Source organism: Macaca thibetana, chromosome 18, assembly GCF_024542745.1.
Source record: "Macaca thibetana thibetana isolate TM-01 chromosome 18, ASM2454274v1, whole genome shotgun sequence".
NCBI lineage: Eukaryota > Metazoa > Chordata > Mammalia > Primates > Cercopithecidae > Macaca > Macaca thibetana.
Genome location: NC_065595.1, coordinates 1,178,772 through 1,197,500, shown reverse-complemented (window position 1 = coordinate 1,197,500; position 18,729 = coordinate 1,178,772). Strand labels below are relative to the sequence as shown.

General features: G+C 49.5%; 1 protein-coding gene across 1 annotated transcript in view; it reads left to right on the top strand.

The window, feature by feature from the left end:
• Positions 1-9,972, top strand: part of SALL3 (spalt like transcription factor 3) — a 10,918-nt gene extending 946 nt beyond the window's left edge. Inside the window, 3 exon segments of the mRNA XM_050768130.1 lie at positions 1-249; positions 251-2,782; positions 4,210-9,972. The exon segment at positions 1-249 is cut by the window's left edge and continues 608 nt beyond it. Coding sequence (XP_050624087.1) covers positions 1-249; positions 251-2,782; positions 4,210-4,641 — 3,213 coding nt within the window. The 3' untranslated portion in view covers positions 4,642-9,972.
• Positions 9,973-18,729: the final 8,757 nt, after the last annotated feature.

Here is an 18,729-nt window from a genome sequence, read left to right as displayed (position 1 = left end):
GCCCTCATGCAGCGCCCGCCTCCGCGGCCCTCACTCAGTCCTGCGGCCGCCCCGAGCGCACCGGGCCCGGCCCCCAGCCAGCTGCCCGGGCTGGCGGCACTCCCTCTGTCGGCAGGGGCCCCCGCCGCCGCCCCCGCGGGCTCGGGCCCCGCCGCCCCGGCTGCCTTCGAGAGCTCGCAGCCCCTGTCCCGGCCCGAGTCTGGCGCCAGCACCCCCGGCGGCACCGCGGAGCCCAGCGCGCCCGCCGCCCCCCAGCGCCGCCCCGGCCCCTGCCGCCCCCGCCCCGGCCCCAGCGCCGCAGAGTGCGGCCTCATCGCAGCCACAGAGCGCGTCCACGCCGCCTGCCCTGGGCCCGGGGTCCCTGCTGGGCGCGGCGCCCGGCCTGCCAAGCCCGCTTCTACCTCAGACCTCTGCCAGCGGCGTCATCTTCCCCAACCCGCTGGTCAGCATCGCGGCCACGGCCAACGCCCTGGACCCGCTGTCCGCGCTCATGAAGCACCGCAAGGGCAAGCCGCCCAATGTGTCAGTGTTCGAGCCCAAGGCCAGTGCCGAGGACCCGTTTTTCAAGCACAAATGCCGCTTCTGCGCCAAGGTCTTCGGCAGTGACAGCGCGCTCCAGATCCACCTGCGCTCGCACACGGGCGAGCGGCCCTTCAAGTGCAACATCTGCGGGAACCGCTTCTCCACCAAAGGCAACCTGAAGGTGCACTTCCAGAGGCACAAGGAGAAGTACCCTCACATCCAGATGAACCCCTACCCGGTCCCCGAGTACCTGGACAATGTGCCCACTTGCTCGGGCATTCCCTACGGCATGTCGTTGCCCCCAGAGAAGCCCGTGACCACCTGGCTGGACAGCAAGCCCGTGCTGCCCACCGTGCCCACGTCCGTGGGGCTGCAACTGCCGCCCACTGTTCCTGGCGGGCACGGCTACACCGACTCCCCCACCGCCACCCCCGCCAGCCGCTCCCCGCAGAGGCCCTCGCCCGCCTCCAGCGAGTGCGCCTCCTTGTCCCCAGGCCTCAACCACCCCGAGTCCGGCGTGTCAGCCACCGCCGAGTCCCCACAGCCGCTCCTCGGCGGGCCGCCCCTGACTAAAGCCGAGCCTGTCAGCTTGCCTTGCACCAATGTCAGGGCCGGGGACACTCCCGTGGGCGCGCAGGCCAGCGCCGCGCCAACATCGGTGGATGGCGCTCCCACGAGCCTCGGCAGCCCCGGGCTGCCCGCCGTCTCCGAGCAGTTCAAGGCCCAGTTTCCGTTCGGCGGGCTGCTGGACTCGATGCAAACGTCGGAAACCTCGAAGCTGCAGCAGCTGGTGGAGAACATCGACAAGAAGATGACGGACCCGAACCAGTGCGTCATCTGCCACCGGGTGCTGAGCTGCCAGAGCGCTCTGAAGATGCACTACCGGACGCACACGGGGGAGCGGCCGTTCAAGTGCAAGATCTGCGGCCGCGCCTTCACGACCAAGGGCAACCTCAAGACGCACTTCGGCGTGCACCGCGCCAAGCCGCCCCTGCGCGTTCAGCACTCCTGCCCCATCTGCCAGAAGAAGTTCACCAACGCCGTGGTCCTGCAGCAGCACATTCGCATGCACATGGGCGGCCAGATCCCCAACACGCCGCTGCCCGAGGGCTTCCAGGATGCCATGGACTCCGAGCTGGCCTACGACGACAAGAACGCGGAGATTCTGAGCAGCTACGACGACGACATGGACGAGAACTCCATGGAAGACGACGCCGAGCTGAAGGACGCGGCCAGCGACCCGGCCAAGCCGCTCCTGTCCTACGCGGGGTCCTGCCCGCCCTCCCCGCCCTCGGTCATCTCCAGCATCGCCGCCCTGGAGAACCAGATGAAGATGATCGACTCGGTCATGAGCTGCCAGCAGCTGACCAGCCTCAAGTCCGTGGATAACGGGTCCGGAGAGAGTGACCGCCTGAGCAACGACTCCTCGTCGGCCGTGGGCGACCTGGAGAGCCACAGCGCGGGTAGCCCCGCCCTGTCCGAGTCCTCGTCCTCGCAGGCCCTGTCGCCGGCCCCCAGCAACGGCGAGAGCTTCCGCTCCAAGTCCCCGGGCCTGGGCGCCCCGGAGGAGCCCCAGGAGATCCCGCTCAAGACCGAGAGGCCCGACAGCCCGGCCCCCGCCCCAGGCAGTGGAGGCGCCCCCGGCCGCGCGGGCATCAAGGAGGAGGCGCCCTTCAGCCTGCTGTTCCTGAACAGGGAGCGGGGTAAGTGTCCCAGCACTGTGTGTGGTGTCTGTGGCAAGCCTTTTGCTTGCAAGAGCGCGTTGGAAATCCACTACCGCAGCCATACTAAGGAGCGGCCGTTCGTCTGCGCGCTCTGCAGGCGAGGGTGCTCCACTATGGGTAATTTAAAACAGCACTTACTGACGCACAGATTGAAAGAGCTGCCTTCTCAGTTATTTGACCCCAACTTTGCTCTAGGTCCCAGCCAAAGCACTCCTAGCCTGATCTCCAGCGCCGCACCCACCATGATCAAAGTGGAAGTGAACGGTCACGGCAAGGCCATGGCGCTGGGCGAGGGTCCCCCGCTGCCCGCGGGCGTCCAGGTCCCCGCCGGGCCTCAGACAGTGATGGGCCCGGGCCTGACGCCCATGCTGGCCCCCCCGCCGCGCCGGACGCCCAAGCAGCACAACTGCCAGTCGTGCGGGAAGACCTTCTCCTCGGCCAGTGCCCTGCAGATCCATGAGCGCACGCACACCGGCGAGAAGCCGTTCGGTTGCACCATCTGCGGCCGGGCCTTCACCACCAAGGGCAACCTCAAGGTAAGAGCATGGCAGGCTCCAGCCCCGGCTGCGGTGCGCCGAGCCGCCGTGGCTTCCCCCATCACCTGCCGCGGACACAGCAACCGAGGTCCTGCTCCTATTCTGGCCAGGGGAACGAGATGCCACACGTGTGGGTGTGGGTGTGTTTGCATGCATGTGCTTGGTGTGTGTGTTGTAGGGTGTGATGTGTGTGTGTCGGGTGTGCGTGTGGGTGAGCGGTGTACCTATGTGCATGCACGTGGGTATGGGTTGTGTATGAGTATGCATGTGTAGGTGCCCCATGTGTGGGTGTATAATGTATCCATACGTGTATAATGTGCATGTCCAAATGGGCATGTCGTGTGTGTGGTGTCTGGCATGTGTGTGTGTCCCTGTGCACACACACTTAGGCTACATGCTGTTAATCGGCTGCAGGGGAACAGGAGCCTGGGCCTCTCCCCAGGGACACATGCAGCTGGGCCTCTGATGGCTTCAGCCAGGTTAGGCATTGGTTAGGGGTGAGAACACTCACTTTGCAACTTGGGGGACAGGTCTAGGGCCTGAAGCCCTCTTGAATCTGATCGAAAATAAACTTGGTTTTAAACCTCACATGTAATACAAGAAATACCAAGGCGAGGTCACTCAACAGGCCCTGTCGTTCTGTCCTTGTGGCTGCCAAGAGGGCCCACAGGAGGGGCGCTGGTTGAGAAACTCCTGGCGTGGGGCAGAGGAGCCAGCGCTGTGCTGAGATCGCAGCAGCAGTGGTAGAGAGGGTGTGTGATGAGTACTGGGTGGCTCAGGCCCGTTCCTTGTACCGTCTTGGCTGATGGCTGCTTTCTGTCCTCTGTGAAGTCCTCGTTTGCAAAGCCAGCCTGTCTGGGTTCCGGCAGCCTCTTCAGACAGCCCAAAGATCGATGCCTGTGGTTTCTACCCGGCATGTGTGGGCTGGATAAGAACTGCCCCAAGGGTCTGCTGGCTGCAGGTGGCCCTGGGATGTTCTAGAATTAATGTTTTCTCGTTTGAGAGAAAGCAAGAGAAGAGAGGCACAGTCAGACAGTCCCAGCGGCAGAGGATGTGAAGTGGGGGACGGTGGAGGCCATGAAGGGAGCCAGGGCTTGGGCAAGTGAAGGGGCAAGACCTGGACCCTTCGAGCTCCAGAACGTTCTCTGGGTGGCCATGTGGGCTTTACACCTTAGGAGAAAATTAAAGTTTGTCTACTGAAAGACCGCATTCATTAATTTATATTTGTTGGTTTTGCTTATTATATTTAATAAAACAAGATGTTTGCATGTAGAAATATGAAGTGCCCGGAAAAGTCCACCTGTGTTTTGTTGTCCCTAAGTCGCGCTTGGGAGCGGGGTAGACCTCTGTCTGCCGCAGTGAACGCGGAGCAGCTCTGCCTCCGTGTCTGGGCGCTTACTCGTGGGCTGTCTCCGTGTCTCGCGCAGGTGCACATGGGGACACACATGTGGAATAACGCCCCCGCGAGACGCGGCCGCCGCCTGTCTGTGGAGAACCCCATGGCTCTCCTAGGGGGCGATGCCCTGAAGTTCTCTGAAATGTTCCAGAAGGACCTGGCGGCTCGGGCAATGAACGTCGACCCCAGTTTTTGGAACCAGTATGCTGCAGCCATCACGAACGGGCTCGCCATGAAGAACAACGAGATCTCCGTCATCCAGAACGGAGGCATCCCCCAGCTCCCCGTGAGTCTCGGGGGCAGCGCCCTCCCCCCTCTGGGCACCATGGCCAGTGGGATGGACAAAGCGCGTACCGGCAGTAGCCCACCCATCGTCAGCTTGGACAAAGCAAGCTCAGAAACAGCAGCCAGCCGCCCATTCACACGGTTTATCGAGGACAACAAGGAGATTGGTATCAACTAGCCAGTGACTCGCTCATCTGCCCTGCCCAGGCCCACGTTTTGAAGTTGGAGCGCCAGGCCTCTGACCTTCCTTGCCTCGGTTCTCATTACACTTTCACCCATAGCAGAAAACACTGTGCGACTGCTGAGAGGTGGTCTTGTCAGTGCTGCATGGCGCCCCCTTCAACAGCAAGCCTGACTGTTCTTGAGAACTCTGCAACCTTTTACATAAGTTTGTCAAAAAAAAGTGCTTGGAAAACCGCCTTAGGAACAGAAAGAGCTCAGACCATGTCCACTTCCTTTCTCCTGAAACCCAATAATCTCTACGAGGGAGAAAGGGGTCCCCCGCGGTATTCCAGTGAAACTCATTTGATGGTTTCGTTTGAATTAGTTAAGACACTTGAACGATGTTTTTTAGAACTCTTCATGTTAAAGACGTGGTTTAGTACTCCCAATGCTGTGTATCATGACACTATCTTCGTCTGTAGTATTTATAATGTTAAGATTATGCGGGTAACAGACAATATAATAGCCCCGACCTTAAACGAAGCTTTTGTACTGCAGAATACATCTGGCTATGTGATTTTTTTTTTTTAAGCAAGATTTGTTTTACTATAAATAAGTGGATTATTTCAACGCAGGCAAAATTGTGAAGTTCTGTTGGGAAAGATAGCATGCTTTTCATGTGCGAGTACCTGTCAGTAATAAGCCTTTTTTTGGTTTTTTTGTTTGTTTGTTTTGTTTTTTTTAATTTAAATGTTTGTAGCTGCTATGTGGACTGTTGTTTTCTAGTGTGGTCTGTAGCCCAATGACTGGGGAACGAGTTACAGACAAACATCACCGTAAATGACTCACAACATTATAAACAGTTGTGAGAAAATATTTCACATTATCAAAGCTGTACAATAAAAAGGTAATGTTTGTATAATGTGGTTGCAAACTCTTAATTTATACTATTGCACTTTTAGTATTTTGTATTAGGGAGGTTTGTCTATAATTTGAAAATTTAAAAAGATGTAAAGTATTTTATAAATAGTACTTCAATTTAAGGAAAATGGGAAAACTGTTACAGTTTCTTGTTTTGTCTTATGGTCAAACAATGTTAGAAATCTATGCCACTTAAAAAGAAAAGCCACCAAGACTTGTCAGCTCCGCAGAAAATAGGGCCTGCCGTTTCTTGAGTTAAAATGATTTATTTAACTTTTCTACAAACACAAAGCCCATTTACAAACTGACCACCCCCTAATGAAACCTTGGTGAATTCCTCCTAGGACTGTGACGTCAGTACACGCCAGGAAGGAACTAGGAGAACCTTTTGCAAGTCTGATTTTCCCGTAAGCGGGTCTGTCTCTCTCTCTCTCACCCACAGACAAGACTGTGGCTGCCTGGTGGCACTGGTCACGTGGACAGTAAACCCAAGAGAAGTGGCAAGTATCAGGCAGTACAATCAGTCATGACTTTGAAATTTTCCGAGTTCCTGATTTATTTATTATCTTCTCAGATGAAAGCAAAGCACAGTGTCCTCTGATTTTTCAGAACACAGTCTGGCGCTGATGGCTGAGCTGCATCCAGCCGGGAGGGCCCAGGAGGCAGGGGCGGCCGAGGCAGCGCAAACACGGCGTCGTGTGAACTACCTCATTTTTGTGCGTTGCAAGCGTGCTGGCGTCTGACACTGTGAACTTCCAACAACAAAATTGTTCAAGAGATGCTGTGTCAGCTGGGTAACAGTGCGAGGAGTTGCATGCCCGGACAGTGAAGTCTTCTCGGTTGAGACAGAAAAATAAAACGATCTTCTCCTAACAACCACAGCAGCAACAACAATCATTGTGAGAGGATGGGCTGTGTGTGCCAGCGTGTCACTGAACAAAAAGAGTATCAAAGACTCATTAGCTGTTTATTTCTATTGGAAATGAACACTGAACTCTACAGCTCTGTTTTCCACGGTGATGAGATGTAACTTGGCCCCACTGTGCCACCTCTTCTCACGGGATGAGGGGTCGGGGTGTCTCAAGCATTAGGCAGAGAAAACTGAGGTGGCTTGAGGTCGCTGTGTTTCAGCAGTTGAATGTTTTCACTATTTATCAGTGTCCTTTCTGGTGTGTGTGTGTGGTTTTTTGTTCGTTTGTTTTTTGGTTAGTATTTGGTACCACATAGTGTCCTCTCTTCTCCCAAATGGATGTGTATATAACTAAAGAGAAATGTAAAGTGTTGTAAATAAGATGGCTCATGAAGGTACAGTGAGACTGACCCTCCTGTGTGCAGGGCTAGGCCATCCCTCTGCATGGTCAAGAGAGACGCTATTTTTATACTGTAATGCCATGCGGGGCTGGGGCCTCTCTGAGCAGCTGGGGATTGTTACCTAGACCCAATATTTTTTATTATTAAATCTTGTGTCTTGACACATCTACTGATTGAAATGGGATGTCTTAGTCTAGGTTACTATTTTTGTCACATGGAATTGAATAAAATGCAGGATGTAATGTTACTTCTGAGTTGCGTTCCTTGATTTCCCTAATGGAGAAAGTGGAATTTGAGGAGGTCATTTGTGGTGGGTGTGTGTCCGTGGTATTTCCACCAGGAACGTCAACACAGGTTGGCAGCTTAGATTTAAGCAGCGTCTCGGTGCATCTTGATTGGTCTTGAAATTTTTACTTTGTGCTTTTTTCCAAAATAAAAATTCGGCCTCCTAGTTGTGGGTTCTTTTTACATCTATGATGGAAGAAGATGTGGTAGAAAATTCCTGCATATCAGAGACTCCGCAGTGCCCAAAAATGACCGCTCAGAATTGCCTTCCTGTCATCAGCATGAAGTGAAAATGCCAGCTTTTCAGGTTGCTTGAACACATAGATGTGCATCTAATCACAGGACAGGATAGGAGTGGGTGGGGCGGTGCCCACAGTGTGGCAGCAGCAGCAGCTTTGTGAGTTCATGGATGGTGGCTCCACACAGCTTAATTCCAGATGGAGAACGTCCTTAATTTAAAATAAGCTTTACCTCACTGATAACATTTAATAAGAATGATTTTATAGCTCCTGGATTTCAAGATATGTAATCAATTTCTTTTTTTATTATTTTTATTTTTAAAAAGAATAACTACTGACAACCTAAAAGCTACAGTGATTTTTACCTGGGAAGTACCAGGTGGCTTTTAACGAATGATAAAGGTACTAACCACTAAACTAACCAATCCAGGCCAACCTTCCAGCAGATATCGCTAGCCTTAGAAATCAAACCATGTTGATTTCAATGTTAGAATAGAAAGTATAAAATGTAAACTGACTAAATGAGATCATAAATTCAATTTTTTTAAAGTAAGGAATTAGCAAAAAAATGTACAGCCATCTAAAGTAATTAACATAAACTAAAATGCAGGAGAAAAGGGATTTACTTCTTGTATTTTAAAAATATTTCCAGAGGTGAGGTCAGAGATGTTAGGCTTGGCAAGCCTGGGTGTTTACTGCTTTCTGATGCCAACTATGGTGATGTAAACTGTGTATCAAAGAATCATAAATGCCAACAATCCCTAAAAATTATTTAAATACATTTCTAAGTTCATTACAGGAAACATTAACATTTAAGCTAATTAATAAGTACTGCTAAAGGGCTAAAAAGCAATTGTCTTCCAGCTCTTGCTGTTTAATTTTGGCCCCATGGAAGCTTGGAGGCATGGGAGCCCCTACCTGCTTTTCCTCTGCCTTTGGCAGGCACTGCCCGGTCCCCATCTTGTGTTTTACGAAGCCCCGGTGAACATCAGGGCCATTTCTTTATCACTAGGCTGCATGCATGTTTCCAGCCCAACCAGTTTCAAATCACTGTATTCACTGTGGTGGTTTGTGACGCCGCAGATGCCCAAACCTCTCGTCCCTCTTCTGGTGCACGCGTGAAGCCGGAGACGGTGCTGCACGTGTTTCATTCTCGCCCAGCTTGTCACCCGCCAGCTCACTGCCAACCTGAGGGCCCCGTGTTCAGGCCTCTGTGTTTACCACCTTGTGCTCGTTTGCTAATTACTGAGACAGGCAGACAGTACCTGTTTATTCCTTTGAAAGTTTCTTACGACACAGTGCTTCACTGAAAAAAAAGAGGACATGAAACGTTTATCCTGGCAGACCTGTTTGCTGCTTTTTAGCTATGTTAAAACTTGATCTACAAAATATTCTATATAACATGGGAAGGAAGTGACATTCCCCTTTTTCATGTAAGAAGGAAATATTGGGCATTAATTCTCAGTATTCTTTATGAAGTGAAAACTTTAAAATGAAATGACAATAGAGGCTTTTTTTTTTTTTTTTTTTGCCATTCTCTTTTCAGCATTTCTGTACCAAGCGAGGCTTGGGGCGTGACCTTGTCCTCTCTGCATTGTCCTGGCTGGTACAATCCACGCTGGGGCCCGGGGAGGGGGCCCGGCGTGGAGAAGGCTCTCACTCTGTGCCATGTAAAAGCTGCTTTGCTATCTGTAGGAAGAGGGTAGAATTTGACGATATTCAAATCCTTTTCAGTTCTTTTCAAACTTCCATGTTTTTTTTTAAGAACTACCACTAATGTACATCTTTCTCTTTACCCAAAAATAATCATGAAAAAAATTGATGGTATTTATTATATAGAGAGAAAATATGAGTTATTACCTAAAAATATTCTCCCATAGATATGAAAAATCAATTACAAGTAACTTTGCTAAAGAAACTACTACACGGAATCATTTTTGGATCATGAAAAATGTATTTGTATCTTTTTTTAAATGAAAAAGCCATTGAACTTATTGATGTTAAAAATGCAACTATACTTGGTAAAATAAAATCAAGCTGTGAACTGATGCGTACTGCATATTCTGTTAGATAAGGGACATTAGAAACATATTTGATTTTTCCATGAGTCCTGCACACAAGTACACACACAGCCCCTCATTACAGCATTATATATTCAAAAGAGTATGCAATTGAAAACAATGTGTTTTTTTTTTCTTGTTATTCCTTAGTAGAATATCAGAGAGCCTAAACTATGAACATTGGTGTTACTGTCCTGATTTCTACCACGGTCTGCATCTTTGGCCTGTTTTCATTGGAAGTATCATAGATTGTCATTTGGACAGACCATTCCTAGCGAATACTTGCCTTTCGGTGAGCTTGGATAACCCTGTGGGAAAATCGGAAAGCCAGCGAGACAAGAGGAAGAAGAGAAGTCACGGTGTCAGATTACGTTTGTGTTCTGTTCTGTCCAAAGTTCTTTACATCAGTAAATGAAAAACAAATGGTGCATAGGCCATGCCCTGCAGCGAAAGATGCAAGGACTTGTTCATATTGGTATGAATCGCTCACTGTATATGATTCAAACGTGGAAATAAATGTCTGATTACAGTTGTTCCAAATGTGATTATTTGTGAACATGGGAAATGGGTAATACTTTCTATGTTGGTATGATACACATATTTTAAATTACAGAATGATCTATAAACTAGAATTCTTACAGAAAAAGTGTAAATTATTTACTTCATTCCTCGTGGTTATTTTAGGTGTGACTAATTTCCATTTCGTTCTTTCTAGCTTAACTTAAAGGACATCTGAATTTTAATACCAATACCTTTTTACAAATAGGGATAAAAATATCTAAATGACAAAATCATTTTTATAAGTCACAAGATCTTTTAATTATATGTATAATGCAAAATGTTTCTGTTTGATTTTTTTTCTCTTTGCCGTATCAAGGACGGTTTAAGAACAGCTCCCGTTGTGACCTTAATTTACCCAGAAAAAACGTGCCCGCCCACCCTCACGCTGCTGCTGCAGCAGAACGAGCAGGCCTAGAAAAACATTTTCCATGTCAAATGGTGACAGTCTTATGAATACACAATTAAAAAGTGCAGAAAGACTTCCCCACACACTGAGATCGTTTAAGGAAGATTTTGCACATAAGCCTCTCACCCTTGTTTGTTTTTCTTGGTGATTTTTAGTAACAGAGCATCACATACCACCAAGAAATACAGCCGGCAGGTCCGCAGAACTGCACAGCGTCAGCCTACTTGAAATGTTAGGTATGGAACCATCAAGAAAAATTTTGCAACCCAGACACTTTATATTTGGGATTCTTAAAAATCCTACTGGTAATTCAAGAGGTGGGTACTGTTAAAGCATATTATCTCAAAGATAAACAATGCAGTTATTATTGGACATTATAGACACATGCTGAGTAGTAAGTTGAATAATCAGCCTATAATTTCACCCAAGAAACTACTAGATCTTTCTTTATTATTGAGAAATAGAGTGCATAAACCTCAGATTTTAATTAGGGGCTGTAGGTAATTTGGGCAAATGAACTTTCATTAATAAATATTTGTAAGTAATTAGTTTTTCCCAAGCAAAACTCTAAATATATATATTCTCATCTCAGAACATGTTATAGGATCTGAAAATAAAATCTAACCTGTTGTTGAAGTTAATGAATCCCCCCACCTCATTCACTCGGAGCTAATTCCTTGCCTAAAGACCCTGTGTATTTATTCACGTGTGCGTTGCTGTCTCTCACTGAGAAGTTACCTCATGACTTAGTTACTCTGTTCTTTCAATTTATGTTTTAACCTTGACACTACCACCTCCATCACCATCTGCTGAAGAGTAGCTGTAGACCAAGTTTTAAATTACAACAATACAGTGGTTATTTTCAAGGATGGTCCCTGAGACCAAGCTCTGAACCCAATAACCTTTTCCTACCACTGGCCTGGATTAGAGTCTCAGTTTTAGAAACACTCAGTGGTCTTCAAAAAACTGAAAATCATGGCTAGACTTAGTATTTAACTGAAGGCAGATTGAAGATTTTCTCAAAAGCCCTGAAAAGGGGACCTGACAGAGGAGTTGTGTCTCCATGTCCTCCCTGGGCGTGGGTTTCAATTTGGCACAAACCAACCATTGTCTGTGGACTCAGACCATGTCCTGGTGGGTGCACAGCAAATTCACGAGTGCATGTGGTGCCCTCCATACGTAGGCTTCAGTACACCAGCTGAAAAGTGTGTGTGTGTGTGTGTGTGTGAAAGACCACACGTGTTTGCTGCCTGCCTTAGGGATCGATGCCTATTGCTCCAGGATCGATCTGATCGCAACCACAGATAGTACAGGATTGGCCAAGTCGAAGCTCAATTTGCCCACAGTGTGTGGCTGATGGAATCTAACTCAGTTGGCTCTGGGAGTGTTAAACGAATAATTATAGGCCACGTAAAAGTAATAAATGCGTGGAAATAATATTTGTAACCACGGGGGAAAAAAGCATCACCACACCCAGATAGCTCATCTTTGAAGGAACCACAAAGAGAACATGGGCATCAGGTCTTGCAGAAAGGGGGCATTGCCTGTCTTTTGATAAAAACTCACTTCAAAAAAGCCTCTTAACTCCCAATCTTTATCTTGCAAAATTGTTCAGAACTACTTTTAATTATGTTAATCTTCATTATAATATTTAGTAGAAATGTCTACTTTATTATAAGATGTGCGGACAAGAAAGAATGACTATTTAAAGTAACAATCAACTGTCTAAGAAGAGGTGCACTTAGCTCAGCTCAGCAAATGTCTGCTTGTCCAGAATAACAAGTCAAACTTTTAAAGTAGAAGATAATGCTGAGCTTAATAATTTTATTAATGTGTACTCCCTGACATCAGAAAATCCTAGCTTTTCTAAACTTCGTAGACACAGATGAAACGTTTGACATATGTTTGCAAGGCTGGCTTAATTATTATTATACTAGAAAATATTCAATACAAAAATTAGCCAGGCATGGTGGCAGGTGCCTGTAATCCCGGCTACTCAGGAGGCTGAGGCAGGAGAATTGCTTGAACTCAGAAGCAGAGGTTGCAGTGAGCCGAGATCACACCACTGCCCTCCAGCCTGGGTCACAGGGTGAGACTCCATCTCAGAAAAAAAAAAAAAAAAAAAATCGCTATTTCACAAGCATTTAAAGAATTGTATGTTGGCTATTACTCGTATTTCCCAGGCTTTTGTAATTAGAGAGATGGAGCGTTTCTCTTGGTGTGTTGGAATTCCGTCCGCAGAAGGCTACGTGTTGCTTCTGGAGTACTGAATTCACCGATGCGAATATAACCAGTTACTTGGCCTTTCAGGATGAGGCGCCAGCCACAGGCCTCCTTCCCCAGTGGAACAACTTCCTCCAAGGCTTTTTCTTTTTTCTTTCTTTTTTGAAACAGAGTTTCACTCTTGTTGCCCAGGCTGGAGTGCAATGGCACAATCTTAGCTTACCACAACCTCTGCCCCCCAAGTTCAAGCGATTCTCCTGCCCCAGCCTCCCAAGTAGCTGGGATTACAGGCATGCGCCACCACGCCCTGCTAATTTTTTTTTTTTTTTAAGTAGAGACTGGGTTTCTCCATGTTGGTCAGGCTGGTCTTGAACTCCCAACCTCAGGTGATCCACCTGCCTCGGCCTCCCAAAGTGCTGGGATTACAGGCGTGAGCCACCGCACCCGGTCCCTGGCTTTTTCTAAGAATTATTGATGGTACCTTTGAGGCCCTTTGATTTATTTTTATTTTTGTTTTTATTTTCGAGATGGGGTCTCACTATGTTGCTCAGGCTGGTCTCAAACTCCTGGCCTCAAGTGATCCTCCTGACTCAGCCTCGCAAATTTGGTGCTAGGATCACAGGTGTGGGTCCTTTGATTTTTAAGTTACAGTTAACTTCGTTTAGAAACATGAAACCAAACACAAAACATTCCAGCCTTTCTAAATGCTTTAAATAATTTCCAAAATGTAAGATGTGGCAACCTAAGTCCTCTGGTAACACAGAACGCCAGGATTCCCGCAAAGAGATTCCTGAAGCCACAGGTGAGAGGAAGGAGCCTGCGGGGTGGGCGAGTGGGCAGCCGTTTCCCTGGCTGTGCTGTGGCCTGCGCCGGGCCTGGCTTCGAGGCCCAGTTCCGATCCCGCGGCGAGCTAGCAAGTGTTGGTCCGCTTTGGACAGTCACTTCTAGGTAAGTCCCTGAGTCTCACAGCGGCCTCGCTGCTTTAAGGTGCTCATGCGTGTGTCTCCGCACGTGTCCCCGGAGGCCCCGGAGCAGCGGGAAGTCAGCGGACACTCCTGAGTCCCCTCCCCGGGCTTTCTGGGGACCGGGGCTCTGGGGCAGAGCTCTGAGCCCTGCGCCAGCCCCAAAAGCATGTGCCCCTGCGGCCCACGTGCAGCCCTCAGTGACCCCGACCCCACGGCTCTTGTGGGGGCGGAGGGCGTGTGGGCTCCAGAGGCGTCGAGCACCCGGACACGCAGGAGGGCAGGGCCTCCCCTCCCAGGGGCTCGGCCATCGTGGCAGGAAAGCCTGTGACCTCGTCTGTCGGTGCCAGGATGGTTCCCGCAGGCGTGCCCGGGGTCAGTCCTCACTCGCTGGCTGCAGAGCCCGATCCACCGAGGCGCTGCCCTGGGAGGGAGAAGCCCGGCCCGCGAGGGAAGACCCAGCCCTGGGAGCGGGGCCCATCCTCGGGGCCCAGGGCGAGCCCTGCGCAGGGAAGGCCTCTGCCACCCCCAGGCATGTCCCTGGCCGGCGCGGTGGCTCCTCCCCAGCTGCAAAGGCAAGGCTGGCTCCAGGTCGCCAGAATTCCGGCCACAGCCACCCCCGATGAGCCCCGCGGGGCTTCTCACCAGGCTGCGGGGCTGCGGGTCCCGGGCGCGCCCGTTGCCCGGTCGCACTCGGATCTTGGAACAAAATGTGGGCGTCCACGTGAGGCCCGAGCAGTGGCTGTGACGCCCCCCGCGGGGTGCGATCTCCCCGGGAACCGGCCGCCCTGTCCCTGCCTGGGCCCGCCCTTCTGAGCCGCACCGGAGCCGCCAGCCCCCCGATGTCATTTTGGCACGTGAGGCTCAACATCTTTTCCGTTCCGCCCCACGCGGCGCCAGCTTGTATTTTAAATAACGTCTCTTTTGTGTTCCACGTCCACGGGCTCGGGAGGCTGTCCCCGCAGGCAGGCACGGGGCACCCAGGCCACTGCTGAGCCCTTCCTTTTGGGGGACCCAGAATCACAGCAAAACTCGCCCGTGGCGCGGTCACCCCAACAGCTCCACGTGGGGGTCGAGTCTGGAGGGTCAGCCTCCTAAGCGCGAGGCGAGTCAGCTGTGATGACTGAATGGGGCTGCGGAGCTGGGTCCAGAATTAACAGTTAATTGTACATCTGGCAGCTTACAGGGAAGGGTTCCCGCAGGAAACTCCGCCGGCCTCTCTGCAGGCTCATGGGGTCAGAATGTCCAAGGGCAGAGCCCACGTGTTGATCAGCTGGGCCAGGGTTTAAAACCGCTGGTCTGCACGGGACTTGGTGCTGTTACATCAGCACAGGGCGCTGACCATGCGGTTAGATGCAGATTCCAGTTCTCCAGGTGAGTCTGACAGGATCCCAGGCGCTGGTGCAGCTGCTTCTGGTCTTGGGATCACTTTAAGGAAGCTTTGAACAGTGCTTCAGGAAGGAGCTGGCCCTGTGCTGTGATGAAGTAGAAGTTTGTCTCCAGTGCTGCCCAAGGCACCCAGTGTCCTTATGTCCTTTTTTTCCAAGGTCCTTGTTCTATCAGTTAAGTTTGCATTTGACTACAAATAATGGAAACCCCGTATCATAGCTTCAGTCAGAGTTTGTTTTTCTCACATAACTCGAAGTCCAGAGCTAGGGGCTTGCTGGGGATGACTCAGTGCCTCATGGACACCCCCACAGGCATTAGTGTGTGGGTTGTTCTCACACTGCTCCCCATGTGACCACAGGATGGCTGCTGCAGACCCAGCCATTGCATTCACGCTCCCTCAGAAAGAGGAAAGAAGAACCGAGGGCACCAGGCCTGGAAGCCAACCCCATCCCTTGATCAAAAGAGTGAAAGCTTTTCTGGAAACCCCATTCAGCTGACTTCTGCTTGGGTTTCTTGGATCCACACTGTGTCCTGGGGCAACTCCCAACTGAGAAGTGAGTCAGGTAGGCTCACTATCAAAAGAAAAAGAGGAGAGTTAGAAGCGATTAAAATTTCTGACAAATTGGCTTCCCAGAAACCAAACTTCTGTAAAGTTTGAAGAATATTTCTGCATTTATAACACTCGTATCAGTTCATCAACAAATATTTATTGGACACTTGTTATGTGCAAGGCTTTGGGGCTGGCTCCACTAAGGTGAGAACCTACATATGTTCCCATAGGATACACACAAGGCGTTGAATAGAACACCTGATTCTATTCAATGGAGGAGAAGAGTCGTCAGCCATGCAGTGGCTCATCCCGGGGCCCTCTGGCCTCCTGCCCTGAGCCACTGTGCCGCCAGCCTCACGAATGCCTGGCCAACAGGACCTGTTCAGCCATCTCCACGCTGCCCGAGGCTGCTTCCTGCCTAAGTGGGTTAGTGGGCATCGTGCTAATCCTAGACAGCCTGGGCTCTGTGATCAGAGTCCTCTCTTTGGATTCTAGCTTTTACTCGCACAGCTTTTAACCCCAGGCCGTTGCCTGTGCTCTCTGCATCTCAAATGCAGGGTTTGTAAAATGGAACCCAGGGGGCTGCCTTGCTGGGCTTCTGAAAGGGTCACCAGCCTGATGCCATCCGTTCCTGAGGGGCTCCCTCTGCCCAGAATGCCTCCCCCAGCTCTTTTCAGGCACCCATCCCTCCTAAAGGGAGTCATCGGCCATGTGTAAGCGGAGCAACGAGGAGACCAGATCCGCAGTCCGGAGATACTGCTCCAGCAACCTGGTCAGCGTGTGGGAGGGAAGCGGGCGGGGGGCTCCGCACCGTCCATGGCTGGCTCCAGGCGACTTCCAGCGGAGCCAGCTGAGGGGGGCAGCCTGAGGCACGGGGCCAGGGCACAGCACCCCACAGACTCCAGGACCCCAACCCCAAAGTTAGGGCTGAGGCTCAGCCTCGCCAGCGGGGCAGGGGATGCTGGAGCCTTTGGGGGAGTTAATTTTGATAATGAGGGTAGAGGGAAGCCATCACACTCTGAGCTCTGATGCAGATAGCCACCGGCAGACCCAGGACTGGAGCCAGGACCAGCAGGACAAAGCCACTCCAGTGGCCTGTCCGCGAGGTGTAGGGGCTGCTGGGCCCCCTTTTGCTCCAGAAAGCAGCATGTGAGGTGGTCGCGAACGGTCCCACTTCCGGATGATGTTCCCACCACTCCCTGTTCTATGTCTGTGTGCCTGCTGTCCACGTATTCCAGCTTCCTCATCAGAGGAGCGGCGTGGCCCACTGCAGGAGACTCACCCTGCCAACCACTAAGGGTCAGGGTCGTGTTAACACCCAAGAGATGCTTTGGACGCAGGCCTGCATGTTAGTTGCATGATTATGTGAACTGTGTATCACAAGGGAAACATACGTACATTCTCACCTTAGTGGAGTCAGTCCCAAAGCCTTGCACGTAACAAGTGTCCAATAAATATTTGTTGATAAACTGATATTTGTGTTGTAAATGCAGAAATATTCTCTGAATTTCACAGAAATCTGGCTGAAGAGGGAAGCCAGTCCACCAGGAAACTGTAATCTTTTCCACCTCTCCTTTTTCTTCTAATAGTAATTATTGACAGGGAATGCTGAATGGTTTTTCTGCGGTCACATCCCCGTGTTCAGTTTAATGATATGGGGAACTGCAGATGGAGGTGAGGATAACTTGAAAAGAAAGGGTATTATTGGTAAATGCGCTGGAAGCCTTGCAAATGTGAGAGGATAAATTGAAATTTTGCAGGACTAATGAGTTTTTGAAAACTGTTAGCCAGGCTTGTCCAAACCTTTCTCTCCCTATTTAAGATTTTCTAAATTAGAAACTCAGAAATTTCAGTAGTTGTCGTGGTCCTGGGATGAATAAACAGCCCAAGTAGACGGCGTGTTTCCATTTGTTAAACGTACACTGTATCTCGTTTCCATTGTCATCATAGTGCATTATTCTTATTGCGATTGATAGTCTGTTCAGAGCACTTGCTTTGTGGAGCCAAGATCTAAATACTTTGCAACCATCGCTGGAATTCAGCTATCAACAATGACTGGATTCTAGGCATTTACATTTAATTTTCATCTGCCCTATGGTATCCTGGAACATTTCCATATAAACCCAAAATTAAAATTTGAAGCAAATGCACTGTATCTCTGAAATCATTCTGGGTTCAAGGAGTTTGTAACCCAGTGGTTACTAGAATCTTTTTATTTTTTTATTTATTTATTTTTTTTGATACGGAGTCTCGCTCGGTCGCCCAGGCTGGAGTGCAGTGGCCAGATCTCAGCTCACTGCAAGCTCCGCCTCCCGGGTTTACGCCATTCTCCTGCCTCAGCCTCCCGAGTAGCTGGGACTACAGGCGCCCGCCACCTTGTCCGGCTAGTTTTTTGTATTTTTTTTAGTAGAGACAGAGTTTCACCGTGTTAGCCAGAATGGTCTCGATCTCCTGACCTCGTGATCCGCCCGTCTCGGCCTCCCAAAGGGTTACTAGAATCTTGAGTTTGATTCTTGGGCTTAAGCCTTAGTGTCAAATTTGAATTTGGATTCATCATTGAATTGTCACGGACCTACAGCCACATTTAAAAATCTTTGAATCCAAAACAGTGAACCTTTATACACTCTGAGCTGTGAAAGTGACCTTTATTTTTATTACTATCATCAACCATTTCATCGGATGCCACTGTCAACTGGCTTAAATATTATTTGCCTCAGTGTACTTAATTTGTAGCCCTAGGGGAATTGTTATCCCCATTCATCAGCTGAGATTGTATTTTACTTTGCATTTATATCCTTCCATTATGTAACATTATGTAGCTGAATGTGAGGAATATGCTAACTATCCTTAAATATAATTTTCCTCCTAAGCAGATCATGTGAGATTATTTTGCCTCTTGCAAAAACTCCTCTGTGAAATATTTTATCTCCATTGCTAGAAATATTCTTAAATGTGATACAGATACATCAAAAAAATTAAGTTGCTCACAGTTTTATTGGCAATAATGTGAGAAATAATTATGAATTCTAAGTTGTCGGGGTTTTTTGTTGTAGTTTATTTGTTTCCCATGTCAAAATTTTCAGCGATATTTTGTTAACATGTTAGAAATCTTTCAGACTACCATTGAAATTTTAATCCCTATCATTGTTTCATATTGACTTTAAAGCTAGAGTAATTTATCCTGAAATTTTTATCTA